At 36.8% G+C, this 21678-nt stretch overlaps 1 protein-coding gene across 4 annotated transcripts in view; it reads right to left on the bottom strand.

Annotated features, from left to right (window-relative positions):
* NF1 (neurofibromin 1) overlaps window positions 1-21678 on the bottom strand; it is a 251040-nt gene that overhangs the window by 107420 nt on the left and 121942 nt on the right. For 2 of the 4 annotated variants that reach the window (XM_030295711.1, XM_030295712.1), the window contains 4 exons: window positions 18943-19104; window positions 18702-18805; window positions 14694-14829; window positions 3823-3885 (listed from right to left, as the gene is read on the bottom strand). In XM_030295711.1, the coding sequence (XP_030151571.1) occupies window positions 3823-3885; window positions 14694-14829; window positions 18702-18805; window positions 18943-19104 (465 nt within the window). The remainder of the gene's footprint in view (window positions 1-3822; window positions 3886-14693; window positions 14830-18701; window positions 18806-18942; window positions 19105-21678) is intronic. The other 2 variants (XM_030295713.1, XM_030295714.1) reach the window with 1 other exon arrangement.

Below are 21678 nucleotides of genomic sequence, written 5' to 3'. Positions count from 1 at the left end.
ATTCTGTCAAATAAAAAAAGTGAAGGAAACAAGAAATAGTTGCTCACACTGAAAAACAATGTGAGCCCAATATTTAAGATGGGTTTTTCTCTTTTTATAAAACATTCTACCTTGAAGGTAAAGTAATAGGCACATTAGATTGGGAAAAGTGTTATGAAACTGGCTCGGGGCCCATCTCTTTCCAGTTACTGTTTTAACACAGGAAAATTATACTACTCTAAAATGTACATGTTTTACAGATAATACACACACACACTTATTTTGAAAGAACACTTGTGTAACACTTTAATCTCCACAATTACGCTTGCTCAGTGTAGCTAACCGCTGCATAAAGCAGTGGTGATCCCAACGGCCAAGCCGCACGCAGCACTGCAGTCGATATGCTAAGATTCCAGGGATAAACCTACATTTCAGAGGACGGTGAGGGAAAATGAGAAAATGGGCTTTCTGTGCAGAATCCCACGTAACTCTAGTTCACTTTACAATGCCTTAATAAAGTAATACTCCTTGTCATGAATTCACACAGCTCACTGACTCCAGATTAACTCCGGGAAGAATAAGGATTATTTCATTTCATTCTCTTCCCTTTAGTGCTTCGTGTGGTATATACATTTTCAATGTCTTCTTATTCGCTGCCTAAAATCTCTAAATAGTGTTCTGCCGTATCTGAGGGAATTAGTAAATATAAGATTTCAGACGATTCAGGTTTTCAAGCCCAAGAACACCCTCTCAAGTGGCGCTAACACGCAGGAGTTGTAACTAACATATTCTCACCTTCATTTACACTACGTAGCTCAGGAAGCTTTCTTGTGTTACAGCGCTCTGGGTGCTACTGCGTGAAGGACAACCTTGCTGTACTTCACTCAAAGGAAGCTGCTGCAGACGGCTAAATACAGCAGCCTCACTAGAACAGCTTTAAAGCCCAAATACTGTTTGAGAGTTATTTTTAGCCGAAATACAGTTTTAGAAATAGAATTAAGAAGAAAATTCAAGTGCTTTTACTATTCTAGTATAGTATTTAACCTTTCGGAGAAGAGGAACAGACAAATGACTATATACATTCACACAGACCAAATTCTTCATACAATTTCACAATGTTCAGGGACCACCATTGCTACTGAGTGGTTCTTTTAGAACTCCCAAATTTTAATCTTCAAACAGAAGAAACTTAACAACAAATCTACAAAATTGTAAAGCTTGTAAAGAGTTAGCAAGAAGAGAATTAAAAACTGCTTTATATTTAATTGTAAACAGGTTGTCTGAAAGGAACAGCCATATATTCAGATTAATCCGTTAAAATCCTAAAACAGTTTTTAAAAATTGAAAGCCATAATTTGGTTTCCAAAGAACCAATTAATTTATAAAATACTAACCTGCTGTGAAAACATCTCTCAAAAACCAGTAACTTGTACACATATTTTTCAAAGTAGCTACTTACTAGTTTTGTCTAGAACAAAAAAGTTTTAAAGTGTGACTCACACTTATACCTGATTTATACTTAATACTATTAATCTCATAATATAATGAAAAGGGAGAATACTGTCAAACTTCTGAAAAGTACTACATTTTGACTATCCTCCACATCTTCAAAGTTAATTCTTGTCAAAACTCAAAGTACCCACACCTCAGAAACACACATCGTTTCTGGTATCATATAATTATGCATCCCAGTGATGACAGTATCAGTATATTTTTGGAACTAAAACCTTACAAAATGTACTGAATATCAAACAAAATGCTGTATAACAAGTTTCATGAGACAATTTATAAAAATAGTTCTTTCTCTTTCACCACTAATGGACATCAATGTAATTTTACCTCATAATATACATATTCAAGTGTTTTATTTTTTAAGCTACAAAAATCTAATTTAGATCCCAAACACATTCTGCACAAAAGGGCAAAGTTGGACTAGTCTATACTCTGAAACCAGTTACCAGTCAAATGTCCTCTTTACTCCCTCGAGTAAAATCTGAACAACATGGTACAAATAAATGCAGTCATAAACTTTACACAGCAAGAGGATCACTACGCAAACATGCTTAATTCCCGGAGTTAGGTAGACAATTAACTTCGAGAAGGAGATCTGATTACACATTATATGTTTGAGCATAATAAGAGGACTTATCTATAATATGACTATGCAGCTAATATACCAGAAGCCAGAACCTTCACTCTATATTTTACATATTCCGATCCATTATCCATATACCCCAAAAGAGTTAGCTTGCTTTTTAAAGAAAAGATCATTAGATTCATAAGCCAGCAATTCCATAAACTGACATTTTAAATTTATGATGACTATGTTGTCTTCATACTTTAGAATGTGTTCCCAAATACCTCAAATTACCAATTAGTTTCCCTTTGTTTCCATGAGGACCTCATATCACCTGTGCTGAGAGATACATTCCAAAACTCAGTGTTACCCAGAAACTTAAAAAAAAATCTGAAAATAACACTAGCAGAAAATAACATTTCAAGGAACAATTTTAGACAAAATCTTAATAAATAAAGCAATGTTAGGAAGGCTAGAAAACATGCTCTAGAGAAACACAGAAAGCCAGAATTTTAATTTATGTGATACACTACACAATGTCATTAGTAAAACACTGAACGGGTGTTAGAAACGGTAAATTAATTTCAACAGTGATGGTGTATACATGTTAAACTCACATATGCTGAGAATTAGAAGCATTAGAAAGGAATGTTTTTATTAAGCAAGAAAGCCATCCAATCCATTTGCTCACAGCTGACCCAACTTACTTAACATACTCAAAATCGTGAATGTACATAAGCATAGTTGTCTAAATTTTAATCTAGTTCTGAATTTAAAACAGAAGCCTATTATTTGTAAAGCTTAGACAAGGAATCAAAGATGAAACCAAATGAATATTCTAAATTTTACCTTTGTACGTAAACCGCCTACATGACTCCTAAACGTTTTTGGTTTTTTTTTTTAACATCTTTCTCTAAAATCATTTGGATTATATGAACAAAGATAATGCTCGGCCTGGTAAGTCATAGTGACAATGACAAATTTAAAATGAATGAATCTGGACCAAATTCTACTCATGGGAAGAAAATAAAATTATGACTACTGTAATTTTCTTCCTTTTAATTAGGACAAGTTCATAGAAACAGGCAGATGTTTGCAAAATGAGGTGTTTCTATACAAAATGGACTCAATGAGTTTTCCGTTATTTCAAAAGTACTATATTCGCAGTCCCAATAGTCTAATCGTGACTTTCTCTAAGGTAAACGTTTATCATTAGGATTTTTATAATCTAAGCACAAATATCTAAATTCTGGCTCAGACTCTCTAGATAAAAATATAAAAAGTAAAAAAGAAAACAAAAAGAAACTGCAACTTTCAGCTAAGATTTAGAAAGTGACACTTCCCCTCCGTATATTTCTAACAATGAAGAAAAACTTTCATCTCTAGGAAAAGAAACCATTCACATTACCTGCAACAAGAAGCAAGAATGAAGAGAGTCAGCATTTCCTAAGGCCTTGAAATTAAGTTTCTTTTGCATTCGTTTATAATTTTTAAAATAACAATAATAAAATTAGACCAGAGATATCCAATGCAACAAATGCCCCCAAAACGCCTTTGGGATAAATCAAACCAAAGGAACACAGAGAATGTTTCAATGTAACTTAATTCCAGGGTTAATTGAAATGAAAGCTATTTTGTGCCAGAATTAGTAGAATGATTTTACAGTGAAGGTCAAATAGGCTGAAGTGAAGATGTTCTTAACAAACAGCAAAAGATTTTTGTTTTGCTTTGAAAGAAACAGCTAATAAAAAGTTCTCCAAACTTACTGATTTTTTGTTTTCCTTTTTTTCTTTTACTGTAGCTTTATTCAGTAGGGAGTGGCAAGTTGCCTACAGGACAGAGATGAGCACAAACAAGTCACAGCACCAACTACATACAGCAACAAAAACAATGTTGGCTTGTACATAAAATTACATGATCAAATGTAACACAAATGGAATCAACAAAAAATTAGAAATCAACTGAATTTCGAGGGATGAATTTTATTTCTGGATTTTAATTTTTATCACATTTTCAAGCCAAAGCACTAAATAAACAGCAAGAAATGTTGAGACAATCATATCTACTATTTCTGGCTATAAATCACGGAAAAGTTCTCCCCAAGTAAATTTGAGGACATTTAATATTTACATTTCAGTTCATTCCTAGCTTTTGATAAATTTCATGTAAAATGTTCATTACAAGTAGATCACACACTAAAAACACTTCCATGTGTCTACATAATTTTTTCTTGATAAATACTTCTCTGTGTATCCTTCAATTGACTTAAAGCTCTTTTTTCAATAGCTGGCATTTAATTTAGACCTAATGATTTAAAAAATAAACATTAAATGACTATATATAAGGGGAAAATTCACTTCAGAGATTCTCAATTAAAAAATGTGTCGCTCTTAAAATTTCACATATTTTTCTGTTGGCAGGCTACTTCCTGAAAAAGTTCTAATCAGAGGAGGTTAAAAGCTCTGCAACGTTTGGAAGAAGAATGTTATCAGCTCAACTAGAAATAAGCATTAATTAATATTAAAGTGAAGAAACTGCAGAGAAAATTATAGAATGAAACTTAGAAGCCGCTTAAAATTTTTCACATATTTGACTATCAGAATGTATCAAAAAACAAAATACCAAAAAGGAAAACAAAACAAAACAAAAACAAAACCCACAGACATACTGGCTTCACCTCTCAGAGTTCCTTCTAAGCCAAAGAGTTCTTTTTAAATTAAGACTCCTGGTTAGATCAGACGAGGCACAACAATTTTTTAAAATATCTTTAAAACCAAATTAGATCCACCATACATGGCATTTTATTCTAGGAATTCAGTGCATTCAACACCATAACCTTAAAGTTAATTTGACATTTGTTCACCCATCCGTCCATCCATCCATCCAAGTAGTTACTGTGCATCTAACATGCCAGATACCATTCTAGGCATCAGGAAACAGCAGTAGAACAAAAAGACACAGTCCTTCTCTCACGGAGCTCTGGTTCAAACTTTAGACTATATACAAAAGTACTAGTAACCAAACAGATCACCAAAACACAGTTTTATGTAACTTTTTTTCAATTATGATGTATAATTATCATTTATAGCCTTTAAAAAACTGGCATGGGGTGCCTGGGTGGCTCGGTTGGTTGAGCGTCCGACTTTGGTTCAGGTCATGATCTTGGGGTTCATGGGTTCGAACCCTGCCTTGGGCTCTCTGCTGTCAGCACAGAGCCCGCTTTGGATCCTGTGTCCCACTCTCTCTCTCTGCCCCCTCCCCACTCACACTCTTGCTCTCTCTCAAAAATAAGTTAAAAAATTGTTGTAAACTACTTCTGTTCAGAGAAGCAGATTTACTGGGAAAAGATGACATTTACTTAGAATCATAATATTTGGCTTTCTCAGAATTCTCTCACTATAACTTAAGAGAACATCCATTCTGGGAATTATTTTCTCATTATAGGTATCCCCTGCTTTTTGAAAGTTCGCTTTCACAAAAGACTTACATTAGTACCTATTTTTGCTAACTAAAAGGAATCCAAAGAGAATTTTTGCCTTTATGAGGAAAAAAGCAAAAAACGAGTATTACAACCACATCTGTTTTTCAGCGAGCCATTACAGAGGAAGCTCACTCCCCAAGCAGCGAGCTGACCACCGCCAAGCTCCTTCCCCAGGCGCTACTCTCAGTATCAAGTCGCCACAGCTTTGAACTTGTCTAGGAGCATCTGTGCTTTATCTCAACTCATTTTGTGCATCCATTAGCGGGATGTGTCCTAAGGTATCAGAAAAGCCTAAGAGTTCATAAGGGTGTCATGCTTACCATAACACTGGGTGGGATTAAGCATTTCAATTGTGGTGAATGAAAAAGATACTGCGTGTGCACTCAACTTGCCTGTATCCACCATTCATATTATTTACTGACGGAGAGAAAGAATTCTGAAAGTTGCTGAAGTTACTATTGGTTCTTCCAGTAGCAAAGTGGTCTCTTTAGTCAGCATCCAGTACTGGATGCGATGGGAAGTCTACTGCTTGGGTGGATTGATGGGTGAACAAAGCAAAGGGTTCCATTAAGTTACCTAACACTTCAGGAGACATCCATTTTTTTAGTAAGCTGAAACAGAAAGTACTGGACAGTGAGGATCAAAGTGTTGCAAAAGCAGAATTGAAAGGTAGTCATGGGTGGTTTGATCGGTTTTGAGGCAAGAGCAGCTTCATAGCTTAAAGGTTATTGGAGAGAGTGTTTTGGCTGATACTAAAGCTGCCGAAAAGTTCCCAGAAGAACTGAAGAAAATAATTATAGCAGGTGGTTATTCACGTAAACAAGTGTTTAACTGCAATTTATTAGTGGAAAAAGTTGCCACGCAGAACATGTATTTCAATAGAAGAAAAGCAGGCTAAAGGACACAAGGCATCAAAGGACAGGTTTACCTTAATGCCTACTATTAACACCACTGGTGATGCTGTCCTTAGTCCTCTACTAGTATGCCATTCAGAAAATCCAAGGGCACTTAAAGGCACTGATAAGGATACGCTTCTCGTGTTTAAATCACGTCCAAGTGGTTGGAATATCCAAGTGATTTTTTTCTGAGTGCATGAGTGGATACATTAGTCCTTTTGTTGAAAATACTGTAGAGAAAACAATCGTGATAACAGGTGTCTTCTGATGGTTGAAAACTGTGCTGCTCATCCACCCGGCATTACTGAGTATGACAGTAACACTGCGGCTGTGTTCTTCCTGTTGAATATGGCGTTGTTGGTACAACCATGTGTCCTAGGCCTAATGGGCACGACTAAAGCTTCCTATATGCAAGAACCAACAGAGAAGCCAACTCCAAAGGATTTTTACAAAGGATCTGGAAAGACTACCATTTAAAACTGGCATTCGCCAACCTTGGAGATCCTCTTGATAAGCTAACAGTCTGGGTGAGAAATGGTGCTTAGTGGATGGTCTCCTGAAGCAGTGAACAATTTTAAAGGCTTCAAACCAACAATAAATATGGCCAAACCAACTGACTTTGGCTAAGGAGGATCAGTTTGTGGAAACTGAATATGATGTTGAAGGTTTTGGCATTCCATGACCAAGAAGTGACAGATGAAGAGGTGATGCAACTCCAAGAGGAGAGAACACCGATCGACAACGAACGCGGCAGTGAACGGCCGGACAGTGCAGTTATCCAGGAACTGAACGGGAAGCACTTGAGTGAGATTTTTGCTACAACGGACAGTGCTGCAGTGATTGCAGAAAAGTATGGCTTTAATTTTGAAAGGGCACGTAGGTTTAGGGCAGGTTTGCATAACGTTTTGAGTGCCTACAAATAACTGTCGTATAGAAAAATGCAAGAGGCTGAGCAGTTGAGCATACTGTTGTATTTCAAGCCTTCCACACCAGCCACATTAGCCACGGCAGACGATGAACCTCGACATTTGACATCGAGGCAGGCAGACATAGAAGAAGGTGTAGACGTTAGTGACCTGCTCGCACTGATGGATTTAGACAATGATGAGATGTTAACAGGTGACCCTCTTCCTCTCTCTCCTATACTCCATACTCCTGTACCTCCCACGACCCCAACCTCCAGCACCCCAGCCTAACACACCACCATCACCACCTGTCAGCCCTCTGGTGTGCCGTCTTCCCAATTTTGGGAAGCCAAACCACACTGTACGTACATTATTTGTACTTTATGCAGGCTGTGTATTTATCATATTATTCTTGTTTTTACTATATGTTAATGTTATTGTAGCTTTCATGTGTTATTTGGTATGATTCAGTAGGCTATTTTGGGGGTCTGAGAACGCTAAAAAAAATTTCCATATAAATTAATGGTAAGTGCTTCTTCCCTTTATGTCACGTAGGCTTACAAAAGGTTTCACAGGAACACTCTACTTTGGGATAGTGGGGAAAACCTGTATTCCAAAACTATTAGGGGGACAAGTGGAAATAAATACATGGAAAAATGTCTTAATTGTAAGTCTCACACATGTTCACAGTTGGCTATTCTTACGTAATCGGAACCCAATTCACTAAGTAAGGAGACATACAAAATAAGAAACCTGGTTAAAGCAGGATTCAAAAAAAGCTTAACAGTCAAAAAATATGAACTCAGGAAAAAAGCGGTAATGCTCAGAGAAGTTCATTAGCTATCAATATCCTCACTTTTCAAAATTTTCCAAGCAAGTCCCAAAGCAGGAGCCATGTTTACTAGAGGAAACAATCGACTACTATCCTTCCCAGCAGAACACAGAAGTACAAAGGTACCATTATGTCACTGCCAAAGTCAAAAGGGCAAGAAAAAGCCAGAGGAAAGATGAATAAAAGAGCAAACTGAAGGGAAAACTACATTTTGTAGGAGACGCAGTGAAAGAATAACTTGAGATCAAAGCTTTTTTTTTAATTAGTAATTTTAAAATTCTGTTATCACTTATTAAAAAACAAAACCTTATTTATAAGTAAAATAGCGCACTTTTGCTCTACAGTACTCTACATTCCAACAAGCTTCGACCTTATTGAAACTTACTTCAACCAGTGCGCTGACACAACATTTTAATAATATTCGTAAAGAGAATAATTTTTTTTTTTTTTCAAATTTTTTTTTTCAACGTTTATTTATTTTTGGGACAGAGAGAGACAGCATGAACGGGGGAGAGGCAGAGAGAGAGGGAGACACAGAATCGGAAACAGGCTCCAGGCTCCGAGCCATCAGCCCAGAGCCCGACGCGGGGCTCGAACTCCCGGACCGCGAGATCGTGACCTGGCTGAAGTCGGACGCTTAACCGACTGCGCCACCCAGGCGCCCCTAAAGAGAATAATTTTATGTGAAATTTTAATACGAGAATTCAGCTCTGTTATAATGCAGGATATTTAATTATGGCATGCTTTAAAAAGTACAACACATAGTATTTTAATAAGCCAGAAATGATTACTTTGCTCTTATTTCTGATTTATGTTCACTACCTCCTCTCTTCCTATGAAAGCTGGCAAGAATCTTGTCTACTTGGGTGGAATGGATAGGAGAATTTATTCCTTCATTAAATATTTCCAAGTAGTTACAAAGTGCCAAGCCCTGTTTCTTTTACCTTATCAGAATCATGGTCTCAGATTGGACTCCCAAGTTTGCTGATGACACAAAAAATTTTTTTTCCTTTAGGATGCCAATCACATGAAGAATTTTACTAAAATCTAGGAAAATCATGTAATCAGGTAGTCGGTAACCATTCACTTTTAACTCAAGTCAAAGCCACTGCCACTTCAGAAAATAAAATGTTCTCTGAAAACTACTAAGGCTGACCAAAAAGTTGACACATACTATTTTAAATATATGCTCACCATTTCTTGTCTGCCTAGTTTTATAAACAAGAAAAAATGAATTAGATTTGAAGAAAAACCTGAATAATGCCCCAACTCAAGATATTGTTCACTGCATAAGGTTTCAAATTACAACTAAACTACCCTCTAGTCTCAGATTTAAGTAGGTGAAAAAATTACATGGGGTTCGCCTAAGCCTCCTTGAGCTATTTTAAAAAGGCAGTAAGAGTAATGACAAATTAAGAAAGTTTAATGCGAGGTATACTTTATCATCTATGTATATGATGACAAGATTTTTTTTGGCTTTTTTCCACCTTTGTTGAGAAATTACTGGCATATGTCACTGTATAAGAAGTTTAAGGCTTACAGCATAATTTGCATATATTGTAAAAATAATTACCACAATAGGTTCAGATAGCATCCATCTTTTCATACAGATACAATAAAAAAAGAAAGACAAAAAGTGTGATGAGAACTCACAGGATTTACTCTCTCCACAACTTTCCTATGTGTCATAGAGCAGGGTTAGCTATAGTCATCAAGCTGTACGTTATGTCCCTAGTACTTCCTTAGTACTGGAAATTTGTACCTTTTGACTACTTTCCTCCAATTTCCTCTGCCTCCAACCTCCACCACAAGTCTGATCTCTTTTTCCATGAGTTTAGCTGTGTTTTTTTTTTTTTCATGGTTCCACATATAGGTGAGATCATACAGTATATTTGTCTCTCACTTATTTCACTTAGCATAATGCCTTCAAGGGCCGTGTATATTGTCACGAATGCCAAGATTTCCTCATTTTGTATGGCTCAATAATATTCCATTTTGTATATACCCACAATTCTTTTAAACCATTCATCTGTTGATGGATTTTTGAGTTGTTTCCATGCCTTGGCTACTATAAATAATGCTATGAACATGGGGGTGCAGATACCTTTTCAAGTTAGTGTTTTGTTTCCTTTGGATATAGTCCCAGAAGTGGAATTGCTAGATGATGTGGCAGTTCTATGTTTAATTTTTTGAGGATTTTCCATACTGTTTTCCACAGTAGCTATACAATTTACAAGTGCACCAACAGTGCACAGGGTTCCCTTTTTTCTCCATCCATGCCAGCATTTGTTATCTCTAGTCTTTTTGATGATGGCCACTCTAACAGGCATGGGTTGATACCTCATTGTGGTTTTTTTTAACAGGCACTTCCCTAATGACTAGTGATGCTGAACATCTTTCCATATACTTTTTGGCCTTTCATGTAACTTCTTTAGAGAAATATCTATATGTCTATTCCAAGTTATCTACTAATCATTTTTAAATTTGCTTTTTTTTTTTTGCTATTGAAAATTGTGTAAGTTCTTTATATATTTTAATATTAACTCATTATATACATGGTTTGCAAATATTTTTTCTCCACTCCATAGTTATCTTTTCATTTTATGGATGGTTTATTTTGCTGTGCAGAAACTTTCTAGTTTGATGTAGTCCCACTTGTTTATTTTTGAGTTTGCTGTGCTTTAGGTGTCATATCCAAAAAATATTACCAAGACCCATGCCAAGAACCTTTATTCCTATGTTGTCTTCTAGCGGTTTCATGGTTTCAAGTCTTACATTTAAATCTTTAATCCATTTCAAGTTAATTTGTGAGGGACTTAAGATATGGTTCCAATTTCATTCTTTTACATGTGAATATTTGGTTATCCCAGCACCATTTATTGAAAAGACTGTTTTTTATAATTAGGTGACTCTATATGCTTGGGTTTATTTCTGGGCTCTTGATTTTGTTCCACTGGTCAGTCCATCTGTTTTTATGCAGTACCTACTATTTTGATGATTATAGCTTTAAATTAGGAAATGTGGTGCTTCCTTTGTTCTTTTTGGGGGGGGAGGTAGGGTCTTTTGTGCTTCCATATAAATTTTAAGAGCTTTTTTTTCTATTTCTATAAAAATGTCACTGAAAACTTGATAGAGATTGCACTGAATCTACAGATGGCTTTTGGTACTATTCATATCTAAACTATTAATTCTTCCAATCCATGAACACAAGATACCTTCCCATTTATCTGTATCTTCAATCTGTTTTCATCAATGGCTCATAGTTTCCAGAATAGAGATCTTTCACATTCTTAAATTTATTCCTAAGTATTTTATTGTTTTGATGCCATCGTAAATAGGATCTATTTTTTCCCATAAATTTGTTACTGTACAGAAATGCTACTGATTTTTGTATGTTAATTATGTGTACTGAAACTTTACTTAGTTCACTGATTAGCTCTGTTTTTTGGTTGTATTTGGGATTTCCTATATATATCATCTGCAAGTAGAAACGATTTTACTTCTTCCTTTCCAATTGTGAGGCTTTTAATTTTTCTTGCCTGATTGCTCTAGCTAGCACTGCTAGTACTATGTTGAATAGGAGTGGTAAGAGTGGATACCTCTGTCTTGTTCCTCATCTTAGAAGAAATGCTTTCAACCTTTCACCACTGAGTATGTTAGCTGTGTGGTTGTCATTTATGGCCTTTATTATGTTGATATACATTCCTTCTATGCCTAACTTATTAAGAGTTTTTATCATGAATGGATGTGGAATTTTGTCAAATCCTTTTTCTGCATTTACTGAGATGATCATATGATTCTTTTCTTCCACTGAATTAACGTAATGCATCACACTGATTGATTTGCAGATGCTGAACCATCCTTGCACCGAAGGATAAATCCCACATCATCATGGTGTGAACATTTTAATATGCTGAATTGTTTGCTAGTAATTTACTGAGAATTTCTGTATCTATACTCATCAATGATATTTACCTATAGTTTTCTTTTCTAGCAGTGTCCTCTTCTGGTTTTGGTACCAGGGTAATGCCTCACAAAATGAGTCTGGAGTGCTCTCTTTTCAATTTTTGCTAAGAGGACTGGTTGTTAATTCTTCTGTAAACGTCTAGTAAAATTCACCAGGGAAGCCAACTGGTCCTGGGCTTTTCTTTGTTGGGAGAATTTAGGAATTCTATTCAGAGTTTCTGTTTCTTCCTAATTCAGTCTTGATAAGTTGTATGTTTCTAAGACTCTTTCCATTTCTTCTAGGTTGTCCAGTTTGTTGTCTAGTTTGTTCACGGTAGTCTCTTATGACCCTTTGAATTTCTGTGGTATCGGTTGTGAGGTCTCCTTTTTCATTTATAATTTCTTGATTTGGTCCTTCCTCTCTTCTCCTTGCTTAGTCTAGCTAAAGGTTTGTCAATTTTGTTTATCTTTTCAAAGAACCAACTCTTAGTCTGGCTCATCTTTTCTGAGGTTTTTCTATATTTATTTCTATTTCACTTATTTCTGCTACAATCTTTATTTCCTTTCTTCTGCTAACTTGGAGCTCAGTTTATTCTTCTTCTAATTCCTTAAGAGAAAGAGTTAGGTTGCTTATTTGGGATCTTTCCTGCTTCTTAACATAGGTGTTTACTGGTATGAACTTCCCTCTTAGAACTGCTTTTGCTACATCGCACATGTTCTGGTATGTTGTGTTTCCATTTTCATTTATCTCAAGAAACTTTTTTATTTCTCCTTTAATTTCTTTTTTTTAACCATTAATTGTTCAGGGTAGTGTTTAATTTCCATGGGTTCACTCATTTTCCAGCTTTCCTCATGTAATTGATTTCTAACTTCATGCCATTGTGGTCAGAGAAGATACTTGGTATGATTTTAATCTTGAATCTGCTAAGACTTGTTGTGTGACCTAACATATGGTCTATCCTAGAAAATGTTCCATGTGTGTTTTGGAAGAATGTATATTCTGCTGTTGTTGGATAACACGTTCTATATATGTCTGTTAGGTGCATTTGGGATTTAAGTGTTGTTCGAATCTGCTGTTTCTTTATTCTCTGTCTGGATAACCTATCCATTGTTGAGAGTAGGGTATTAAAGTCCCCAACAATTACTTTATTACTATTTATTTCTCCTTTTAGGTCTGTTAGCTTTTGCTTTATACATTTAGGTGCTCCACTGTTGGGCACATAAATATTTATAACTATTGTATCTTCTTGATGTATAGACCCCTTTTTGTCATTATATATTGACTTTTGTTTCTTTTTGCCATTTTTAGTTTAAAGTCTATTTGGTCCAAAATAAGTATAGCTACTCCTGTTTTGTTTTGTTTTTTTTCTGGTTACCATTTGTTTGAAATGACTTTTTCCATCCCTTCACTCTCCGTCTATGTGTGTCCTTAAGGCTAACAAGAGCCTCTTGTAGGCAACATATTGTAGGATCTTGGTTTTTTTAATCCATTTAGCCACTCTATGCCTTTCAATTGGGAAAACTTAATCCACTTATATTTAAAGTAATTATTGATAGGAAAGGACTACTGCCATTTTGTTAACTGTTATAAGTTTTCTTTTAGTGATACAACAAAAACATCTTTATAAATAGCAATGGGGGAATAATTCACACAGAGCAGCCTGAAACAGCTTTTTAAAATGGTGATTTCACTGATCTTGCTAATGTCTCTAAGCAACTGAAGCCCTGTGCTAAAAAACAAATGGCTGGGGATGACTCTGCAAAGAAAAAGACATAAAGACATGGGTTTTGGTAAATGTGTAAATTCTTTCCCCTATACCCACCCCTGTCCCAAACTCCAGACCCACTAATGTTTCTTCCAGAATCATAGTTTGAACAGACTAACACAGATTTGCACTAATTTCCCCTGGAATTATTATATCGTCCCTGAACCTGCATATGCAATTCAAAAGCACAGTGAAAGCCATAAAAAGAACACAGACCTAATTTCCTCAACAAGTAGGGGATGACTGCAGACATCTGAACTCAGAAGCATTACTTGCAGTGCTAGTGCTAGAAAGTCTAATAATTTGATCTGAATGTTGGTGCAATATATTTTAGAAGTAGTGTTCTATGTAAAATAATCAGATTAATTGGTTCTAGGAAAAATTGACACAAACATATTTTAAGAAATCAAAATTATGGATCAAGCATTTCAACAGTACAAAAAGCAAGGAGTAGACGTGCCTCACATTCAAAAGGCCTTATGAGTAATTCAGGCAAAAGATAACCAAGAAAATTCCATAATATATCTCATTTCAACCATATCTGTTATATCCAAGAGATTCTGTGCATTTAAAACTTGCTCCCAATGTGAGGAAACTTATTTTTAGTACCCCCTTAAAATACTTCAAACTGTCTCCTAAGCAATATTTAATTTTTTTTCAAAGCCAATTCCGACAAGGCTTAGTGTATTACTCATCCAAACTGACTCAGTATTTTCAACCACCCACTATCAGCAGCTAAATTCCTCTTTAGTAAAGCATTCTTTTCACTTCAGCTTTGGGTTAATAATGGTACTCTCTAACCTTAAGCATACCTGGTATAAACAGTGGCACACACTTCGAAGCTGAGGGGGGAATTCTGAGGAGGAACTGATGATGGCATGGAAGAACTTTTCAGTCATCTGCAGAAGGTTCCGTTGGTTTTCCTCAAGGCTCTCTGATTGTTCTAACCTATAAAGGGGGGGGGGGGGGGAAAATCCATTTAAAATAAACAAACGAAACTGCCCTTTAAAAGAGACTTTCAGCCAAATGCATTGTTTGAACTTTGCTGGGATCTTGATTTGAATAAAAAAACTATAAAAAGATAATTTTGACAACTGTGTATAAGAATTCTTATCCCCTTATATTCTCACAGATTTAGTATATACTCTGCTCAGTGCCACCCTCTCTGTTCTGGATATGTCTGCCTGCAGACAAGATATATTCTGGTTTGCTCTCCACTTCTGTGGTAAAAAGCTTCCCTGTGAGACATGTCTGTAGTTATCCAGCTATGCAAGGGATGAGGTAGATGAGTCTAATTCAAGGTGAAATATCAGCAAGCCTATTCACCCACAGGATCAAAAGCCACACACTCTAAACATTTTTATCAAAAATAAAGGTGATGACTGATTCCTGAGTGCTTCCTTCACAGCCCTCCTCCTTCCATTCTTTTGGTTTTAAAAGTTGGGCAGGGAAGGGACGTCTGGGTGGCTCAGTCAGTTAAGCGTCCAACTTCAGTTCAGATCATGATTTCGTAGTTTGTTGAGTTCAAGCCCCATGTCGGGTTTTGTGCTGACAGATCAGAGCCTGGAGACTGCTTCCAATTCTGTGTCTCCTCTCTCTGCCCTTTCCCCACTCACACTCTGTCTCTGTCTCTGTCTCTGTCTCTCTCTCGCAAAAATAAAGAAACCTTAAAAAAATTAAAAATTTGGGCTGGGTAGAGGGATATCATTTATCAGTCATCTCCAACCCCAACAAACCATGTGTCAAGCCACTTTAAAAAATATACAACATGTGCATATTGGAGCTAATGCACAGAAAACACATGAAAGAATGACAGGTGATAATGAGCTGTAGTTAGAAAATTCTGTACTTTATCTTTTTTTTTTTTTTTCCAACGTTTATTTATTTTTGGGACAGAGAGAGACAGAGCATGAACGGGGGAGGGGCAGAGAGAGAGGGAGACACAGAATCGGAAACAGGCTCCAGGCTCTGAGCCATCAGCCCAGAGCCCGACGCGGGGCTCGAACTCACAGACCGCGAGATCGTGACCTGGCTGAAGTCGGACGCTTAACCGACTGCGCCACCCAGGCACCCCTCTGTACTTTATCTTGTAGTCAGTAGGGAACAGTTAATGTTCTAAGAAAGAAAGTAACAAAAAGATTTAGGTTTCATAAAATTCCTACAGCAAATAACCTGAAAAAGGAAAAAGACAACGTTGAGAAGTTACAGCAAAAGTCAATGGGATCACCATCTACAACTCTACCAAAAAGAATAAAATACCTAGGAGAATAGTTAACCAGAGAGATGAAAGACCTATACTCTGAAAATCATAAGACACTGATGAAGGAAACTGAAGACAACACAAACTAAAGGAAAGATATACCATGCTCCTGGATTGGAAGAATTAACATTATTAAAATGTGTATACTACCCAGAACAATCTACAGATTCAGTGCAATCTCCATCAAAATACCAATAGTTTTTCACTGAACTGGAACAAGTAATCCTAAAAATCTGTATGGAACCACAGAAGACTTCAGGGACAAAGCAATCTTGAGAACGAAGAAAAAGCTAGAGGTATCACAATCCCAGATGTCAACATATACTACAAAGCTATCGTAATCAAAACAGTATAGTACTGGCACAAAAACAGACACACAGATCAATGGCACAAAAAAGAGTCCAGAAATAAACCCATGCCTATATTGCCAATTAATCTATGACAAAGTAGGCAAGAATAGAAAACGAGGAAACGACAGTCTTTTCAATAAATGGTGTTCAGAAACCGGACAGCTATGTGCAAAAGAATGAAACTGGCCCACTTTCTTATAGCATACATAAAAACAAACTCCAAATGGATTAAACACCTAAATATGAGACCTGAAATCATAAAATTCCTATAGAAAATATAGGTAGTAATCTCTCAGACGTCACCCATAACAACACATTTATGAATATGTCTCCTCAGGCAAGGGAAACAAAAGCAAAAATAAACTACTGGGACTACACCAAAATAAAAAGCTTTTACACAGCAGGGAAACCATCAATAAAATAGCAACCTACTAAATGAGAGAAGATATTCACAAACGATGTATCTGATAAGGGGTGACTATCCAAAATATTTAAGGAACTCACACAACTCAACACCCAAAAAAACCCAAATAATCTGATTCAAAAATGGGCAGAGGACCTGAATAGGCATTTTTCTGAAGAACACATAAAGGTGGCCAAGAGACACATGAAAAAACGTGCAGCGTCACTAATCATCAGCTAAATGCAAATCAAAACCACAATGTGGTGTCACCTCACACCAGTCAGAATGGCTAGTATCAAAACAAAAACAAAAACAAAAACAAGTATTGATGAGGACATGGAGAAAAGGAAACCCTTGTGCACTGTTGGTAGGCGCACCTATTGATGGAAAACAGTATGGAAGTTCCTCAAAAAATTAAAAATAGAAATACCATATGATCCAATAATTCCACTACTTGGTAGAAAGTTAAAGTTAAGAAAGTTAAAACACTAATTTGAAAAGATACATGCACCCCTATGTTTACTGCAGCATTATTTACAACAGCCAAGATACGGAAGCAACTCAAGTGTCCATCAATAGATGAACAAAGAAAGATGATGTTCCCCCCCCCCCACACACACACACCTATTACTCCAGCACAAAAAAACAAAACAAAACAAAAACTCTTGCTATTTGTGACATGAATGGAACTGGATATTATGTTAAGTGAAATAAGTCAGACAAAGGCAAATACTGTATGATTTCGCTTATATGTGGAATCTGAAAAACAAAACAAATGAACAAGAAAACCACTTTTTTTTAAAAAAAAAAATTTTTTTTTCAACGTTTATTTATTTTTGGGACAGAGAGAGACAGAGCATGAACGGGGAAGGGGCAGAGAGAGAGGGAGACACAGAATTGGAAACAGGCTCCAGGCTCTGAGCCATCAGCCCAGAGCCTGACGCGGGGCTCGAACTCACGGACCGCGAGATCGTGACCTGGCTGAAGTCGGACGTTTAACCGACTGCGCCACCCAGGCGCCCCTAGAAAACCACTTTTAAGTACACAGAACAAACTGGTGGTTGCCAGAGGACATGGGTGATACAGGTGAAGGAGATTCAAAGGCAGAAACTTCCAGTTATAAAATAAATAAGTCATGGAGATGAAAATGAAAAGTACAACATTGGGGACATATGGTCAATAATGTAAGAATGCTGTATGGTGACAGATGGTGACTATACTTGTCATGATGAGCACTGAGTAATACACAGAATTGTCAAACCAAAATACTGGATACCTGAAACAAATACAACATTGTATGTCAATTCTATTTCAATAATAACTTTTTTTTTAATTGGTTGGAAAAAAAGGATAGATATGGTATTGGCTAAATCATGATATAGCCAATCTATCAAATATTATATGGCAGGTAAAAACAATGAGGTTAATCTTTCTATACTGACACAGAAAGACTGAAGACAGAGCCAAGTTAAAAAAATTAAGTTGCAAAACCACGTGTACAACATGTTTCCATTTATATTAAGCACTCACTGTTAGCCACAAAGTTTCTACAACTTGATTTATGTACATGCAAATGCACTGAAAAAAAAAAAAAGCAAAGAACAGACTAAACTAGTAACGGTCTCTGTCTCTACACATGGCAGCCAAAGATACCTGTAAATTTTTTTTAAGAAAAAATGTATTTGTGTGTAACTTTTATAATTAAAGACTCATTTTAAGAATCAGAGGGAGAAACCCTCTGAGGGTCTGGTCCCACACGGTGGCAGTGAAAAAGTCGAGAAAAGTTGTAGATGAGAGGATGACAAACCTGGTAGGATCCACTTCAAAGCTAACATGTTGCCAATCAGAGGATGTGATCACGATTCGTAATAACGGATCCAGGAGTTTTTGTAGGTAGGTAGCACCATATACCTAAAGAAATACACAAGTAGGAATCTATTACGCCTTCTCCAAATATCTTGCGTTAAAGACATTCTGCTCTGTACGTTCTGCACATAATCAATTTGCCATACCTTGGCACACACACAAAAGAATAAATGGATATAAACCTTGAAACAGAAGGTCATTATTTTACTGGCTAAGCTGTTTCCTCGGAAAAGAGTCTGCATGGAGTCTGCCAATTCTACTTCCTTAGAAAACATGTTCCAGAGCAGTTGGTAGAGCAAATGCCGAGAATCAAACAGAGTCACTAGAACTCGAGCTAGTTCATCCTGAGAACAAAACAAAATTGAGTTAGCATGAATAATCCCATTTGTCTTTAGCAGGAAACTGAAAGGTAAATCCAAAACTGTCAACCACCTGCTAAATCCAGTTAAGTGGTGACTAATTAATTTCTCCCTGAGATCTATCTGTGTCCATTTGTCTACGATGATTATTTCTTTATGCCTATAGCAGATGTGAATTTTTTTTTTTTAAGCAGTTTGTTTATTTACTTATTTAAGCAATCTCTACATCCAGCGTGGGGCTCAAACTCACAACCCCAAGATCAAGAGTCACACACTCTTCCAACTGAGCCAACCAGGTACCCCAGCGGCTGTTAATTTTACGAATTAACTGATGAAAATTAAGAGAGGCCTAGGTTTTACCAGGCCTAGACAGAAAAAAAGCCAAGATTCAGTTCAAATCACATGACAACATTAAAGAGAGTAGAAACAGAACATGATGGCAAAGAGTTTAGTTTGATATGCCCAAATCATTTTCGTAGAAAACCAGTGAGCAGGAATGAGACTTTGGTGACCACAAGAGCTCTACTCTCTGCTCACATGGTCAGGGAAATTCAGTATACACTGAACATGGGCTCAGCAGAGAAACAACAAAAATGGAAAGACTATAGGATTTGCAGAAAGTAAGGGAAAAGATGTGGGCTGTGTATTCAGAACAAAGAGATTAGCAAGATTTATGTATAAAGCAAAGGTGGACAGCTAATTCCCACATACTTCCTGAATGGTTACCCTCATAATTCCCCATGGTATTTTTTGGTACACTCCAGGAAAACGATGTGATAGTAAAAACACTGTTTAACCACACAGTGCTGCGAGGAGATTTACATAGACTAAGGGTAGCCATAAAATGATGCCCCATCCTTCAAGCAGTGACAGCAAAGGCCAGGATCATGGCCCATAGCTCTTCTAATGCTTTTACCTGGTCAAATCTGGTATGTGACTAAAGCAAAAAATTTGACAATCCTAACCACACAATCTAGAAGCCAAAGAAGACCCAGATAGTCTGTTCTACTCCCTATAGTGACATTCCACATATGTGACTAGATATAAAAATTCTTTCCTCCATTTTATTATTTTTTTATTTATTTTGAGAGAGAAAGAGAGAAGTGCACACACACAGGGGAGGGGCAGAGAAAGGGGGAGGGAGAGAATCCCAAGCCGGTTCTGTGCTGACGTGGGGTTCAATCCCACAAACGGCAAGATCATGACTTGAGCTAAAATCAAGAGTTGGACACTTAACCAACTGAGCCACCCAGGCACCCCTCTCCTCCATTTTAAAGTCAGGTATAATTATGAGAGACAATTCAGCCGCAAAACCTGTTTTTGGAATACTGTGCTCATTTGTTTCCATCTAATCCCTTCCCTGCAAAATTCTGAAAACATTAAGCAACAGAATTTAAAATCTACAAAAGAGAATTTTTTTTTTTTAAGCTTTAAAAGGTTTTTGAAGAAGTTGGCCGTGTAAGAGATCAGGGAAGAAGCATTCCAGGTGGTGGCGGCTGTGGTGGCAGTAAGGGTGCTCTCGAAGGTGGAAAAAGCCTAACATCTTTAAGTCTGGTGAACAAGAAGGAACGTGGCAGGAGATGAGGTCAGAGGTGAGGCAGAGCCCAGGTTGGGTCGAGCCTTGTAGGCCAGAGTAAGGAGTTTAAACTTTACTGAAGCATGAGGAACAAGATCCTACAGTCTTTTTAAGCAGAAAAAAACCTACAGGCAATGACAGATTACCTGATTTGTTATAATTTACTAAACTGAAATCGTTTTTGGTACACTATAAATGGAATCGATTTTTAGCATGGAAAAGGACAACCGTTCTCAAATTTTTAGCGTGTACTGTTAAAAATAGTATGGTTTTAAGAAAATTTTTTAGTAACAGAGACCCAGGGGCTCAATCAGCTGAGTGTCTGACTCTTGATTTCAGCTCACTCATGATCCCAGAGTTGTGGGATCGAGCCCCACATCGGGCTCCATGCTGAGGACAGCACCTGCTTAAGACTCTCTCTCCCTCTGCCCCTGCCCCACTCGTGCGTCTGCGCACACGTGCTTGCTCTCTCTCTAAAATACATACATACATACATAGACGAATAAGAGACCAAATAGCCATATTATGTCTCCAGTGTTTAAAACAAGCAACAATTTCTAATGCAAATATAGTGCTTACATTTTTTTAGAAAATTGTACAGTGCATTATAGAAGAGTTGTGAACTGGACACACAAGCCTTTAATTCTAGCTCTAGCATTAGTGACAACTAAATAGGAGATTTAACCCTAATCATCTCATGTAATACATGAAAACACCAGACCAGGTCAGTGGTTTTAATTTTCTTCTGATCAGTGTTTAAATTGAATTTTTCAGTGGGACAGGGAAGGAATTTGAGTTTCACTGTAAGTATATGATGAATAAGATCCTCATACTTAAGGTAAGAACACTCCCAAGGGCTAGAAGCCACAACTACTTTCCCATAGCTGAAAAACCACTCGAATAATACCTGAAGTTTCTTCCAGCTCTCAAGGTTTAGCAATTCATGCAATAAACATTCCTGGAATGAGGGGCACCTGGGTGGC

This window comes from Lynx canadensis, chromosome E1 (genome assembly GCF_007474595.2).
Source record: "Lynx canadensis isolate LIC74 chromosome E1, mLynCan4.pri.v2, whole genome shotgun sequence".
Taxonomy (NCBI): domain Eukaryota; kingdom Metazoa; phylum Chordata; class Mammalia; order Carnivora; family Felidae; genus Lynx; species Lynx canadensis.
Note: the sequence above shows the minus strand (reverse complement) of the source record. Positions and strands in the feature narration are given on the sequence as shown.